At 57.4% G+C, this 14329-nt stretch overlaps 1 protein-coding gene across 1 annotated transcript in view; it reads left to right on the top strand.

Annotated features, from left to right (window-relative positions):
• Positions 1 to 833: 833 nt before the first annotated feature.
• The window catches only part of SPTBN5 (spectrin beta, non-erythrocytic 5), a 50428-nt gene continuing 36932 nt past the window's right edge, over positions 834 to 14329 (top strand). Inside the window, 16 exon segments of the mRNA XM_047769196.1 lie at positions 834 to 911; positions 1030 to 1098; positions 1446 to 1514; positions 1516 to 1686; positions 1935 to 2102; positions 4875 to 4991; positions 7044 to 7201; positions 7716 to 7944; positions 8775 to 9406; positions 10222 to 10360; positions 10446 to 10678; positions 10942 to 11095; positions 11188 to 11391; positions 11475 to 11681; positions 13029 to 13161; positions 14179 to 14315. Of these exon segments, the coding sequence (XP_047625152.1) occupies positions 834 to 911; positions 1030 to 1098; positions 1446 to 1514; positions 1516 to 1686; positions 1935 to 2102; positions 4875 to 4991; positions 7044 to 7201; positions 7716 to 7944; positions 8775 to 9406; positions 10222 to 10360; positions 10446 to 10678; positions 10942 to 11095; positions 11188 to 11391; positions 11475 to 11681; positions 13029 to 13161; positions 14179 to 14315 (2898 nt within the window).

Consider the following 14329-nt stretch of genomic DNA (forward strand, 5'->3'; position numbering starts at 1 on the left):
AAGAGTAGCAAGTTCCTCCCTCCCAGCCATGGCTGGGGTGACGCGGTTCTGGTGTGATGGGTCCTGCCCAGCTATCGAGAGCAGGCTCTGCCACTGCCCCTCTCCCAGGCCTGGGCTGGCAGGGACACCTCCCTGAGGAGTGATTCTGGGGCTGCTAGGTGGATGAGCCCACGGACACAAACCCCAGTCCAGTGACTGTAACCAGGCTATCCTGTGAAACCACATGAGTTAGAACTCACTCTCCCTCTGGCATGTGGTCCAAGATTGCAAGGAAGGAGGGAGGGAGGAAGAGAAGCCTGTTGGCTACCCTCCCACCCCGTCCACTCAGCCTCTGGCCCAGCCAGTGCCAAGGGAGCACAGGTGTTTTTATCTTGCTGGTGCCCCAAAGAGTGAACTTTAAGGCTCCAGGTTACCCCTTCCCAGGGGGAGCCCCCTTCAGAGAGTGGCCCCCAGGTGAGAGGAAGCACCTGCGCTTGGTTGAGAGCATTTCCATCAGGGCCTGGGAAGCCCAGCCCTGGTCCCATGATTCCCTGGGTCTGTGCTGCATCCCCCAGAAGAGGATGCGAGGGCCGAGGTGCAGAGAGCTCACTCCCCTCCCCGCCCCTGTGGATGCTCATAGACAGGCCCTGTGGGGGTGCAGAAGGGCATCCCCAGCCTGGGAGGTGGGTGCAGAAACTCTGACCAGAGAGCTCTGCCCTGCTGCACCTTGTACCCAGGTGGCAGCTCCCCCACGATGCTCCCACCAGGAGCCCACTGGAGGCCATCCCATGAGCCTCGGCATCTGGGGGGCAGGACCCCCACCTGACACTGGGGGCATCTGCAGAGGAGGGACAATGAAAGAGGAGACCCTGGAGCATGGATCCGGAGCATTCTTGAGCCACCCCCTCCCAGTCCGCCACGCCCTGTGGCAGGTGGGAGGACAATGCCGGCTGTGTGCCGTCACCCTGGTCCGCTGGCTAAAGAGGAGGGCCATGGCGCAGCCCCAGTCCCAGCCTCGGCCTCTCCTGGTGTCTCTCCCTCCGCGCCCAGCCCCTGCTGTCTGCTGTCTCCATCCTCCAGTGGGCTCTCCTCCCAGGGCAGGGCCTGCCCATCACCAAGGTGAGCAGTTTCCTGTTTTCCTTCCTCATTCATCCCCAGGGGCAGCAGCCAACCCTCTGGAGCTCTTGAAGGAGAATCTAGAAAGTAGGGTGGGACAAAAGGGGCCCCAGGCCCTTCAACCCCAAGGCACCAGCCAGGAGCACCAGACCTTATTACCTGGCTAGGTTCCAGGCTGCATCCACCCCACCCCCACCAAATGTGGGGACAGTCTGGCACGGAAGGGCCCCTCACCCCTGGCAGAGACATATCCCTCCCAGGGAGTCATCAATATTCATACTCTGCCCCCTAACCTCCATGCCCCCAGCATCTCCAGCCTAGGGAAATACCCAGTGGTCCCTTCTCCCCAGAGGGCTCCAGGCCTGCTGGCAGGTCAGCCCCACAATCCCCAGCAGTTCTTTGGGGTGACAGGGCACCTGAAGCAGGAGGCCAGCGGCAGAGCCCTGGGGTGGCTCTCCCCTTCCAGGCCCGCCACCCACCATGGACTCTGCGTACGAGATGGGCCACGTCCGCAAGCTGCAGGCTCGGCACATGCAAATGCAGGAGAAGACTTTCACCAAGTGGATCAACAATATCTTCCGGCACGGCCGGGTGAGTGTAGCTGGGCGTGGCCCACAGCCCGCCTCTACTGTCCCCCCAACTCCTTGCCCAGTGGACCCTGGGGGAGGAGGGGCGACCGTGAGGTCATCTGGTTGAGGCCACTTCTTCTGACCCCAAAGCACAACTGAGGCCAGTGTCCCTTCCTCAAGGCAGATGCTCTGGGCTGCACCGCCCAGGACCTGGGAGGGGGCAGACATGTGAGACTGGGCTGACCCTGTGCCTGGACCACCGCTTCCCAGGTGGGCATCAAGATCCAGAACCTTTACACAGAGCTGGCCGATGGCACACACCTACTGCGGCTGCTGGAGCTCATCTCGGGGGAGGCCCTACCACCCCCCAACCGGGGCCGCATGCGTGTACACTTCCTGGAGAACAGCAGCAGAGCTCTGGCTTTCCTCAGGGCCAAGGTGGGCACTGGGGAGAGGGCTTCTGGGCGTGGTGCTAGGGCAGGCGGAGGGGACAGGCTGGAGGACTCTATCAACTTTCCTGGGCTGGCCACAGGGCAGGGCAGAGGATCTGGAGCAGCTGGGACACAGAGGTCCCAGAAGCAAAGCCCTTCCTTGCACGGTTCTCCCAGCTTAGACAGCACCCAACCGGCTAGAGCAGGAACAGCCATCATCCTTAGTGGGTGGGACTAAAATATGCCCTTGACTAATGAGAGATTGCAGGAGTCTGAACCGAAAGATCCAAGATCCTTGTTGGTTGGGCACTTGCCTGGGTGTGAGGGTGTGAGAGCCAAATCACCCATCTTCACTTTTGATATTCTCTTCTCCTAAATGAGGAGATTATAGCAAGACCCACAGTCAGCATTTCCTGGAGGTGGGGCTGTTGTGGGGCGACTGACGGACACGGGAGAGAAGCCTTGGACACTGAGCCAGGCAGTGGGGGGAGGAGGTGCTGTCAGGAGAAGCTGGACCAGGAAAGACTCTGAGAGAAAGGGACAAGCCAAAGCAAATAGTCACTAAAAGGAGACCAGAGCTCCGGGGACACAGAGGGACCCTCATGGCCAGTATCAGGGGGCTGTGCAGGGGTCTTTTATATGGAGAAGCAGAAATCAGGAAGCCCAAGGGCTCCTGGCCTCGGATACTGAACCACGAGGTGGCCTTCCCTGGAGGTTGCAAAGTTGCAGCTGGAGCTGCCTGGGCTAAGCCCGAGTATGCCCGTCATTTATGTCCTGGAATGAAGGTCACAATCGGCCCCCTGGGAGCCTGGCATGCTGCAGGGAGGCCAGGGAGGTGAGAAGCCAAAGCAAAAGATGGGAGTACGACAGTCCCCAGGTGTACAGAAGAGTAGAAAGCTGCCAGCCACACAATGCCAGGCCCTACTTGGTCCCAAGGACAGTAGCCTGTGAGCCAGCCACCTCCTCTGGGGAAACTGGAAAGGATACAAGCCCTTTGGCCCTTGTCAGAGGCTCTGCATCTCCCATCGAGCTTCGAGACACAGCATGTCACTGATACGTAGCCTGTGAAGGTGACAGCCTTGTCTCCTCTGTATGTACAAGGCAGTTGTGGTCAAATTGCGGCCCCCAGCACACAGTAAATAAGCTGCAGATGTGGGATGCACTCGTTTCTGGAACCCTTGCCTTGAGCTGGGGACTGCATGCCAGGCCCTGGGGACCGTGATCACAATCACGAAGCTCAGACCTGAGCAAAGGGGGCCCACAGTTTAGGAGAGATCGTTATCAGAACCAGATGGGCAGTGTACTGATAAATGTTTAATAACAAGCTATCTGGGCCGGAGGGTCTGGTGGGGAGGCGATGGATAAAAGCATTGGTTTGTAGCATTTGCTGATTTCCTCAGCCTTGATACCCTGGCAGGGGGGGAAGCTCAGCCTTCATGAGCTAGTATGACCACATGCTCCAACTCCACCCTGAGGCAAAAGCAGAAGAGTGTGGTGTGCCAGAGGAAGAGGGTGGAGCGTGGGGCGGATCCTTTAGAGACCCAGACTACAGTGTCCTGGGGGAGGGCCCGGGATGCAGCCCCTCCTGCCAGTCTGGCGGCTGAAGCCAGCGTCCCACCAGGTCTTACCGAGAGTCCCTCCTTTCTTTCTTGGCTCAGTGCATATTGATCAATAAGGACTTTTGGTGTTGACTCTTTCTGATGCAGTTGTGGGAAACCAAGAGGTAGATGGAGGAAGATGGGGGACCATCTCTTTGGTGTTCAGGATACTGGGGATATGGAAACCTCCAGGGCTGGGACTCCCTCTATATGTCCATGGCAAACACTGTGCAAGGTACTTAGGAGACATTAGGGAAAAAAATTGAGATCCCCACCCAAGTGGGGCAAGGGGATCAAGCTCGTGTGTTTAGGGAGGATGAATAGTCCTCGGGTTTTAATGTTTTACAAGGTGGCCAGGGAGTAGCATTTGAGTAAATACTTGAAGAGAGGGAAGCCATGGGGCTACCTGAGGGAAAAATATTTTCAGACAGCGGGGACAGCCAGTACAGAGGCCCCAAGGCCCAAGCTTAGAATCTCAAGGAAATGCAAGAACCCCATGAGCCTTGGAGCCATGGGGTCCAGAGAGGAGGATGGAGCCAGAGGGTGAAGGGGCCCAGGCCATGTGTGGCTTTGATGTTTAGTCTATTCCTTTCTCCCCTGACTCAGCCCTCCCTGCCCAAGTGGCAGGATCTAGGGCAGCAGGTTCTCATCTTTAGTGCACAGAAGAACCACTGAGGTGTTCATCCAAATGCAAATGGCTGGGCCCTGGCCCAAGAGTCTGACTGGGTGGGGCTTGGGAATCTGAATGTTTAACAGATGAAACTCTGATTAAGAGGGTGGAGGTTCAAGTGTGAGCCAGGCACCCAAGCACTCGCTGGGGATCCCCAGATGCCCTGGGAGGTGGAGGCAGACAGTTGATGTTATCTATTGAGCTCATACATTGACTATTATGACTCTTCGTTTCTCTGACCTTGGCCTGGGATTACTGGTAGCCCACACACGGGAAGTCCACCCACTCACTGATCCAGACCAGTTCACCATGTTGGGGCTTTACCCAATGGGGCTGGGGGCCAAAGCCCCATCTGCTTAGAAAGCTGTCACTTGCCTGGCCTTGCACTTGCCTGCTTCTCCCTTGGGGACCTCCTGGAGCAGGACAGACCCCAGAACCCTCCATCTAGCAGCCATCCCCCTGGACCTTGGGTCACTATGAGTCTTCACAGCCCAGCCAACTGTGCCCACAGGTGCCAATACCCCTCATTGGGCCAGAGAACATCGTGGATGGAGACCAGACACTCATCCTGGGACTCATCTGGGTCATCATTCTGCGTTTCCAGATTTCCCACATCTCCCTGGACGGGGTACGTCTCAGTCCCCCACACCCAGCCCTGGCCTCACCGCAGGGCCCTGGGGACAGAGCGGTTTCACACAGCTGTCAGGATCCGCACAGCAGACCCTTGGCCTCTACACAGCTACTGTTCACTTTTCAACCACAGCAGAGAATTCAAACTGTCAGAGAGACTGTCATCCGCTGAGATAAGAACTAGATCCATGGGCTTCAAGCCCTGATCTGAGGCAAGTCATTCACTACTGAGGGGGTCAAGGTGCCTGCCTACCACCCACTTTTCATCCCCAACTTTTCCCCTACTTATCTCTGAAACATGGTAACTTTCATTACCCCTTTATGTAGTGTTGGAGGAAATTAAACATGCAGAGGGAGGAGTTCCCATTGTGGCTCAGCAGGTTAAGAACCCGACTGGTATCCATGAGGACGCAGGTTTGATATCTGGCCTCACTCAGTGGGTTAAGGATCAGGCATTGCCATGAGCTGTGGTGTAGGTCGCAGACATTGCTTGGATCCTGTGTTGCTGGGCTGTGGTGTAGGCCGGCAGCTATAGCTCTGATTCCACCCCTAGCCTGGGAACCTCCATATGCCACAGACACAGACATAAAAATACAAAAAAAGAAGGCTGACATTCAGGGGGATTCTTGATACTCATGTTTGGTCTCTGAGCCCCAGAAGGTCAGGGGCCTGGCCTGGCTGTGTCCCAGCACCTAGCACCTATGTGGTGAATGGATGGATGGATGAATTTCCAGTTGACCCCAAGCCCTTCCAGGAAGCTACACTCCCCTCTCCAGCCCCCTAAGCCTGTTCCAGATGCTCCTGCCACCCTTCCCCTTGGGAGCAGCAGGTCCACATCATCCCCTGACCAGCCACCAACTGCCAGCTGACTCTGCTTGTCGGCAGCCAGCTCGGGCCCTGCCCCCTGCAAAACTCAGATGTGTCTGGGGCCAGGCTAACCCAGCACCCACACTCATCCTGGGATCTCTTCTGGTTCACATCTCAGGGTATCTAGGCCAGCCTGACTGTGGCAGAGCCCCCGTCTCAGCCCCGAGGCTCTTTCCCCTGCTCTGCGCTGCCACCCCATGTCCTGCCCACCCAAGTTCTGGGGCAGGGAAGAAAACACAGCCTGCTGTGCTTTGACATTCTGAGTTTATAAACAGGAACTGGTGGAGGGGAGAAAATGAAGGGAAGAGGACATTGGAGGCGGGGACTCGGGTGTGAGGGTTGAGAGAGAGGAAGGGGATGGACCACTGAGGGCAGGACAGGGACGAGGAATGGAAGGCAGGGAAAGACCTGGAACCCAGGAAGGAGGGGAAAAGAAGCCCTGAGTGAAAGAGGGAGGGGTCGGGCGAGGGGGCAGGCAGAAGAATAAAGGAAATTATCTACGGGACTGAAACCAGACATAGATGGTCATTTCTCTGCCTGAGGAAGCAGAAGAAGCCATCGCCTGAGGTGTCGAGGGGGCAGACAGGTGGGCTCCCCAGGTCAGAGTGGGCTCTGGGTCAGATGTCTCTGAGTCAAGAGAGACCCTCCCCTATCAGCTGGGGAACCCAGGGCAGCTTCCTAATCTCTCCTACTGCACCTTGTATGCCATCCTTAGCAAATAAATAATAGTGCTTGCCTCCAGGGGCTGTGAGGATGCAGAGCTGTGGGTGCCAGCCTGGTGCCTGGCTGGCGGAGAGCCCCCAGTGACCAGAAGCAGGTCTAAGGAAGTCCAGCCTCAATTCCGTGTGGCCCAGGGTCAGTGAGCACAGTGCCCAGCAGAGGGCTGGAGAAACGGGAACTACAGCTGCTGTTGTCACCAGGGGTGACCCAAGCCCATCTGTTCAGAGGTGACAGATTTCAGGCACCAGCTTCTTTGTAAAAAACGATCTTCCGCTCCCACCCCCAACCCCTGCCCATGATGCGTGAAAGCCAGTAGTCAGATGCTTTGAAGGGAGGGCATTCTGCACCGCCTCCAGCAGGGGGAGCAGGACTACACAGTGCCCAACCTGCCTCTCCCATGGCCTGTGGGCTCTGCTGCCTCCCCACCTGTCCCTGCATGTGACCTGCTGCCCTGCCCTTCCAGGAGGAGTTTGGGGTCAGTGCAGCCCTGCTGTCTGCCAAGGAAGCTCTACTGGTCTGGTGCCAGCGGAAGACGGCCGCCTATGCCAACGTCAACATCACTGACTTCTCCCGCAGCTGGAGTGACGGGCTTGGCTTCAGTGCCCTCATCCATGCCCACAGGTGTGCGAGAGGGAGGGGACCCAGTGCCTCCCAGCCCTGGTCTGGCCTGAGACAGGCCTCCGCTTCCTTCCCAGAGGCCTCTACCCACTGAGCCAAATGCTCAGGGACTTGGGTCTTCGACGGCCCATCCTCTCTCGTCCCTCTGGCCCCTGTGTGCTGGGCCCTTGGTAGAAATGGCTGACAGCTGAGACTGTGATGCCCCTCCCTTCTTCCAGGGCATTGGCCAGGTTTGCTTTTGACCCCTCCCTTCCTCTGCTCTGGCCCCTGATTCTGTTTTCAGTCCTCTCCCAGCAAGCTCCTACCCTCTTGGAGTTTCTTCCCCTACCCCGAAGCCCACCCCCTCCCCATCCAAGCCCTATTCCTTCAGCCAGGGTCTCAGATAATCATCAGGTGAAAACTAAAGCACAGTAAGGTGTGAATGACCAATAAGGAGCAGGTTTGTCTTCTTAACAAGACCCCTGAAAGCCAAGCAGTCAATTACTCTGGTGCAGAGCCCTGCCTGCTCTCTGTCCAGGCCAGACCTACTTGATTATGGCTCCCTGCGTCCCGACCGCCCACTGCACAACCTCCGCTGTGCCTTTCACGTGGCTGAGCAGGAGCTGGGCATTGCTCAGCTGCTGGACCCCGAGGACGTGGCAGTCCTCCAGCCCGATGAGCGCTCCATCATGACTTACGTCTCCCTCTGCTACCACCACTTCTCCCGCCTGCACCAGGGGCAGACTGTCCAGAGGAGGCTTGCGAAGGTTGGTGACAAAGGGAAGGCAGCATTGAGGTGGCGGGTGGGGTGGGTGGGGCATGAACGTGGGCTCTGGAGTCAGACACACCTGGGTTCAATCGCTGCCCCTGCCTCTTCCTGGCTGCATGGCCTTGGCCGTGTCACCTAACTTGACTGCTCTCCCTCTGCATAATGGAGATGATGACGCCTGGGTAATAGGTAATTGATTCTGGCTAAGAGAAGACTGCTAGGAGTGTTCAAGGGAGCACAGTGCCTGGCACACAGGAAAGCCGGGTGAGCGATGCCCCTTCCTGCCCCTCCCCCTCCATCTCTACTCTTAGGTTATTAAGCTCCTAATGAGATTAAAAGGAGCTGGATTCTGCAAGGACAAGCACAGAGCAGCTCTGCTGGGCTGAGTCCATGTTTGGGGGGCGTTTTCTTACCCTCTGGGCACGATGGCAGAGGCTGAGGCCTGGGAGGGCTGTTCTCAGGGTGGGTGTCTAAGCTGGGCATGGGGGAGATGATACAGGCCAAGGGCTCTGAGCTGCTTTGGGGTGTGGGGGCCTCAGAGAAGCAAAAGAAGGCTCAAAGAGCATCTCTAGAGTTAAGGCCAAAGGAGATAAAATAAGCTGGAGGAAGGCAGGAGGGGAGCCCCACACTCCCAGGCTTGAGTGTGGAATGGAGGCAGACTCACTTGTCTGGGTCAGGGAGCACCCCCACTTTAGTGCCTCCTCAGCTGAGGGAAAGAGCTACTCCCCACTCGGGGAAGCCTGGCTGGCACTCAGCACCCAAAAGGGGAGGGCCCCCAGGGCCTTCCCCGGGGGCACTGCCCTGACCTCTTCTCACACCCTCTGCCAGATCCTGCTTCAGCTCCAGGAGACAGAGGCGCTGCAGACCCAGTACGAGCAGCTGGTGGCCGACCTGCTGGGCTGGATCGCAGAGAAGCGGGTGCAGTTAGATGCGCGGGATTTCCCAGACTCCCTGCCAGCCATGCGCCAGCTACTGGTGGCCTTTGCCTCCTTCCGCATCCAGGAGAAGCCACCTCGGCTGCAGCAGCGAGGGGCCACAGAGGCCCTGCTCTTCCGGCTGCAGACGGCACTCCGAGCCCAGAACCGCAGACCCTTCCTGCCTCACGAGGGCCTGGGCCCCTCAGAGCTGTCCCAGCGCTGGGCAGACCTGGAGCGGGCAGAGGCCTCAAGGAGCCAGGCCCTGCAGCAGAGGCTGCTGCAACTAGAGCGGTTGGAAACCCTGGCCCGGCGCTTCCAGCGTAAGGCGGCCCTCCGGGAGAGCTTTCTGACAGACGTGGAGCGAGTGCTAGACCGGGCTGCAGCCTCACCAGCCAGCCCAGCCACAGTGGAAGCAGCTACCCAGAGGCTGGGCATGTTGGAGGCCAGCATCTTACCCCAGGAGGGGCGCTTCCAGACCCTGGCTGAGATCGCAGACATCCTCCAGCAGGAGCACTACCACGGCTGGGTGGACGTGGCCTGCAGGTGAGCCCCGGGCCTGTGAACAGGCTAGGGCCTTACTACCATAGCCATACCCTACCATAGCCATACCTGGCCACAGAGGAGGGGTGATTTATGGGTTCAGGGTTCCTTTTATTTTATTTTTATTTTGCTTTATTTTTTGGCCGCACCCACAGTATATGGAAGTTCCAGGCCCAGGGATGGAACCCACGCCACAGCAGTGACAGTGATGGATCCTTAACCTATTGCACCACAAGAGACCTCCCCAAGATTTGGTTTTTACTCAGCAAAAGACAGGAAATCATGGCAGGACTTAAGAAGTGACACAATCTAAATTTGGTTTTACAGTGATCACTTTCGATGCCGTGTCAGGAATAGACTGAAGCGGCAAAGGCAGAAGCAGAGAGACCAGTTATGAAGCTACTACAATAATCCAGATTAGAGAAGCCATGGAGGAGATGAGAAAGGGTGGGATTCTGCATACATTCTGAATCCAAGAGGATACACATACAGATCAGATGTGGGATGTGGAAAAGTGAGTTAGCAAGGTTCTGGCCAGGGCACCCAGAAGGCTGGAGTTGCTTTCACCTGCGATAAAGACTGGAAAGAAGGCCTGGGAGTGTGTGAAGGGCTGAGCCTCCCAAGCCCTCCTTCCAACCCCTCTGCCTGTGCCTAAAAGGCGGGAACACTCCCCCAACTGCCTCAGGCTAGGATGCTCACAGCCCCAACATGAAACTTGGGCTCCTCCATGACAGCCAAGTCCCCCCACCCACAGCCGTGGGCCCCAAGATAACATCCCTGCCCCAGCCCAGTGGAGACCACCCTTCTCTCCCACCTAGGCAGGAGGAGATCACTTGCCGCTGGGAGCAGCTCCTTCAGCGTCTCCAAGGGCAGAGGGAGCAGATAGCAGACCTGCAGGCTGTGCTGAGCCTGCTGCAGGAGGTGGAGACTGCCTCCCACCAGCTCAACGAGCTGCAGGTGGGCACTGGACCGGCCAAGCCCTGGCCCTCATGGGGACCCAGGACTCTGGGATTTTAATGACCATTTGTCTGCCCCTGGCCAGGTGCTGGCCAGTTCCACAGCCTGTGGACAGCAACTGGCAGAGGTAGTGGAGCTGCTGCAGAAGCACGACCTGCTGGAGGCCCAGATTACAGCCCATGGAGCCCATGTGAGCCATCTTGCCCACCAGGCGACACAGCTGGACTCTTCACCAAGCACTAGTGTGGAAGTGCTGCAGGCCAAGGCCAAGGCGCTGATCCAGCTCCACCAGAGCCTGGTGTCTCTTGCCAGGTCCCGGTAAGAGCTCACTCAAACTCCTCTACCCTCTCCAGAACTTCTCTATAACCCAACCTACCTCCCACCCAGGTTAAAATACTGTTGCCTGGCAATTTCTTTTTTGCACTGGCCCTCAGCCCCAAGGCCTCTGTCTGCTCCGCTGAGTCATCCAGGGGAAGGAAAACTCCTGCCTAAAGGGAGGGGGATGTCTGAGCCTGGTGAGGAATCCCCTGCCCATGACCTGTGACTGCCAGAGCCCCTCAGTGGCCCTTGCCCTCCCTCAGGCGGGCCTTGTTGGAGCAGACCCTGCACCAGGCAGAGCTCCTGCACAGCTGTGAGGAGGAGGAAGCCTGGTTGAGGGAGCGCAGGCAGCTGGTGGAGAATGAACCCCCAGGCCAGGATCTCAGCCAGATCTCTGCGGCCCTGCAGAAACACAAGGTGCTCACTACCCTGCACCTTGCAGGATCCCCCCTCTCAGCAGTCCTGCCTTCCCGTCTCCCAGCTCAGCTTCCTACTCTGCGCTTCCCCAGGTCCTAGAAGCTGAGCTCCGCCACCACCAGGCAGTGTGCACTGATCTCGTGCGGAGGGGACGCGATCTGGGCCCAGTGCACGGGCCCCCGACATGGCCTGATCCCCAGGAACGGGCTGAGGCAGTGCGGGATGCATGGCAGTGGCTCTGGGCCCACATGACGGGGCGGGGTGCGCAGCTGCAGGCGGCTCTGTTTGTCCAGCAGGTAGTGGGGCAGTGGGCGCTTTCCAGGCAGCAGGGCAGGGTGTGTGGGTTCGGGCCGCACCCAGCCTGCCCTCCTGCCTGCAGTACTTTGCTGATGTGGCGGAGGCGGCCTCATGGCTCAGGGAGCAGCGGTCGGCGCTGGAGAGCGCGTCCTTGGGGGAGGACCAGGTGGCGGCCGAGGCCTTGCTGCTGCGCCATCTGCGGCTGGAACATGCCATACGCGCCTTTGGAGCTGAGCTGCAGCAACTGGACGAACAGGCGCGGGCAGCCGCGGCCCGGGCATCTCTCTTGGTGCGTGGGGACTCCAGCTGGGCAGGGAGCCAAAGCCACATGCCTCCCGCACCAAATGCACACGCTGTGCCTGCTCTCCTGTGGCCACACAGAGGGTGGAAATGGGAAGGCTTTTGTGGCTCCTGGCTGGGGAATCGCAGCCTTCGCATAGGTTTAGGGTTGCCCACCCTTCTTCATAGTCTCTCCCCTGCCGCCCTCACCCAAGTTTGTGGAGTCCTGTCTGCCCACTGTTGAGGCCATCCAAGTGTAATCTGGCAGTTGCTCACCTTACCCACCAGTTTGCAAGTGCTTTGTCCTGGAGTGTCCCTTTATGTTGACCACTAAGCCAAAGGTGACCCTTGACCCTTGACCCCTGTTTGGTTCTCTTTCCTGACTTGGCCCTTGTAGGTTTGGGGTGGCCTAATCATTACACCAGACTGCTTTCTGAACCCCTCTCTCAGTTCATTGAGCCTCTAGTTTTTTAAAAACATACCTGTCTGGGGGAAATGTTTGTTCAGCCCTATGAGGGCTTGCAGGTGTCTTTCAAGAAGCTGTATATGTAATATAAGATGTGTAAATCACAGCCCTCAGACCCTGCACTCATATTTGGCCCCTCTACCCTCATCCTAAGGAAGTTTCATGTCCCAGACGCCCTCCCTCTGCCCAGTCGTGTCCCATACACCTGCAGAGCTGCAGCTCAGGTCCTCATATTTTAGGAGGGAGGGTGATGGAGTAGCCAGTAGCTGTCTAGGGTTCTGGTCCTGACTACCAAGACCAGACAGCAAGGTCTGAAATGTCTCTGGATCTAACTTGGCTGAGGTCCAGTTCTCCTTTTTCCTTTGCATTTATTCCCTGGAATAATGTATGATTAACTCTTTTTGAACATAGCTCCACAGTGTATTAGCAGTTGTCTGGTCCAGCCCTCTCACTTTGCAGATGAGGTAACCAGGGTTCACAGAGGCCAAATTACTGCCCTTGGACCTGCTGGAAAGGCCTCCCAACACCTGGCCCAGGGCTATTTCCACCCTATCCTTCCTTGGGTGCTAGGATTTTAACTCTGGGCACTTGTGTTATAGACTAACAACACATTACCGCTTTTGGTGTCTCCTTCCTCCTGTTCTGTGCGGTCTGCTTCTCCAGTTTGAGTTCATTGTTTAAACAAATGAATCGGATGTGCCTTAACCTTCTTTTGTATCCTCTACTGACCAGCCAGTGCTGGCATTGATAGAGGGGTTAGTCCTTAGTCCCTGGCATTTTCAGACCCTTGCTTCGTCCAATGATGCTGGAGGTGGGGTGCAGAGGTGCCCCCTCTGCTGGGGATGGGGAGCCACTTTGGCAGCTAAACAGAGCCTTCCCTCCTCCATACAGAAGGAGCCCACAGAAGACTGGAGCAGAATTGATGGGGATGTGACTGGGAGACCCCAGGATGGGACCCAAAGTTTAGCACTGTCGGGCAGCCAGCACCCGTGTCCTCAGGTCCAGATGAGCTTCATCTACAGAGGTATGAGGCCAAGACCCCTTGTGGGAACCTTAATAGAGCATCATAACTTTATCCTGTGTGGCTTTCAGAGGCATCTAAAGACTGAAGGGAAGAAGTCAAGAAGAGATCATTTGGGGCTTAGCATGAAGAAAAACACGAAGCTGCCTGAAATTCTGAGCCTTCCCTTTGCTTTTTCCCCCTTTCTTATCTCTCTCTGTACCTATTCCTTTTCTTCAGCCCTCTCAAGACAGCCCTCAGCAGCCAGCCTGGCTGCCACTGCTGCCTGACCCTTGCCCAGGGCCAGAAGCATAGCTGTTCATCCACCCCACAAGCAGAGCCAGCCTGTGTTTCCCCCACCCCACTCTGCCCCAGCTCCTACCACCAGAGCCACTTTGCCTCCCCCTCTGCAAATGCTACTCCCCAAGCCAGGCCCACTGAGGCCCACCTTGTCCTTGAAATCTTTCCCAGCAACCCCAGACTGTGCTGGCCATTTCCCCGCCCTTGGACACCCATAGTATTAATTTCACATGGCGCACATTCTGCTTATCTATGCACAGTCCTGGGAAGTGTCCCATTGGCTCTGGGTCTGTGGGCTTGCAAGCCTGAGAAGATCATCAAGCCTTCAGGAACTCAGGAAGCTCCAGCATGTCCCCTTTTAACCCCCAGGGCTCCTGGCACAGGGCTGAGTAATAAATAAGCCCCTGCCCTTCCCCACTGGCCAGATCCTGGGTCAAGAAGAGGAGCTGGGGAGTTCCCAGTGTGGCTTAGCAGTAACAAACCAGACCAGTAACCATGAGGTTGCAGGTTCGATCCCTGACCCCGCTCAGTGGGTTAAGGATCCAGGGTTGCTGTGAGCTGTGGTGTAGGTCACAGGCGTGGCTTGGATCTGTTGTGGCTGTAGCTGTAGTGTAGGCTGGCAGCTACAGCTCCAATTCGACCAAGCCTGGGAACTTCCATGTGCTGTGGGTGCAGCCCTAAACACCCTCCTCAAAAAGATGAGCTGGACCAGTGCAGCCCTCAGAACCTGTGCTCCCACAGGGACACACTTCGCCCCACTCCCGGGAGAGGCTGGGCAGTGCCTACTCTACACGCACCCTAACACCTGGGAGCTGAAGGACTGGGAGGGCCGCCGGGCCATGGTGCCCATTAGCCATGTCATGGAACAGGCACCTCAGGTACAGCTGCTGGC

This window comes from Phacochoerus africanus, chromosome 2, assembly GCF_016906955.1.
Source record: "Phacochoerus africanus isolate WHEZ1 chromosome 2, ROS_Pafr_v1, whole genome shotgun sequence".
Lineage (NCBI taxonomy): Eukaryota > Metazoa > Chordata > Mammalia > Artiodactyla > Suidae > Phacochoerus > Phacochoerus africanus.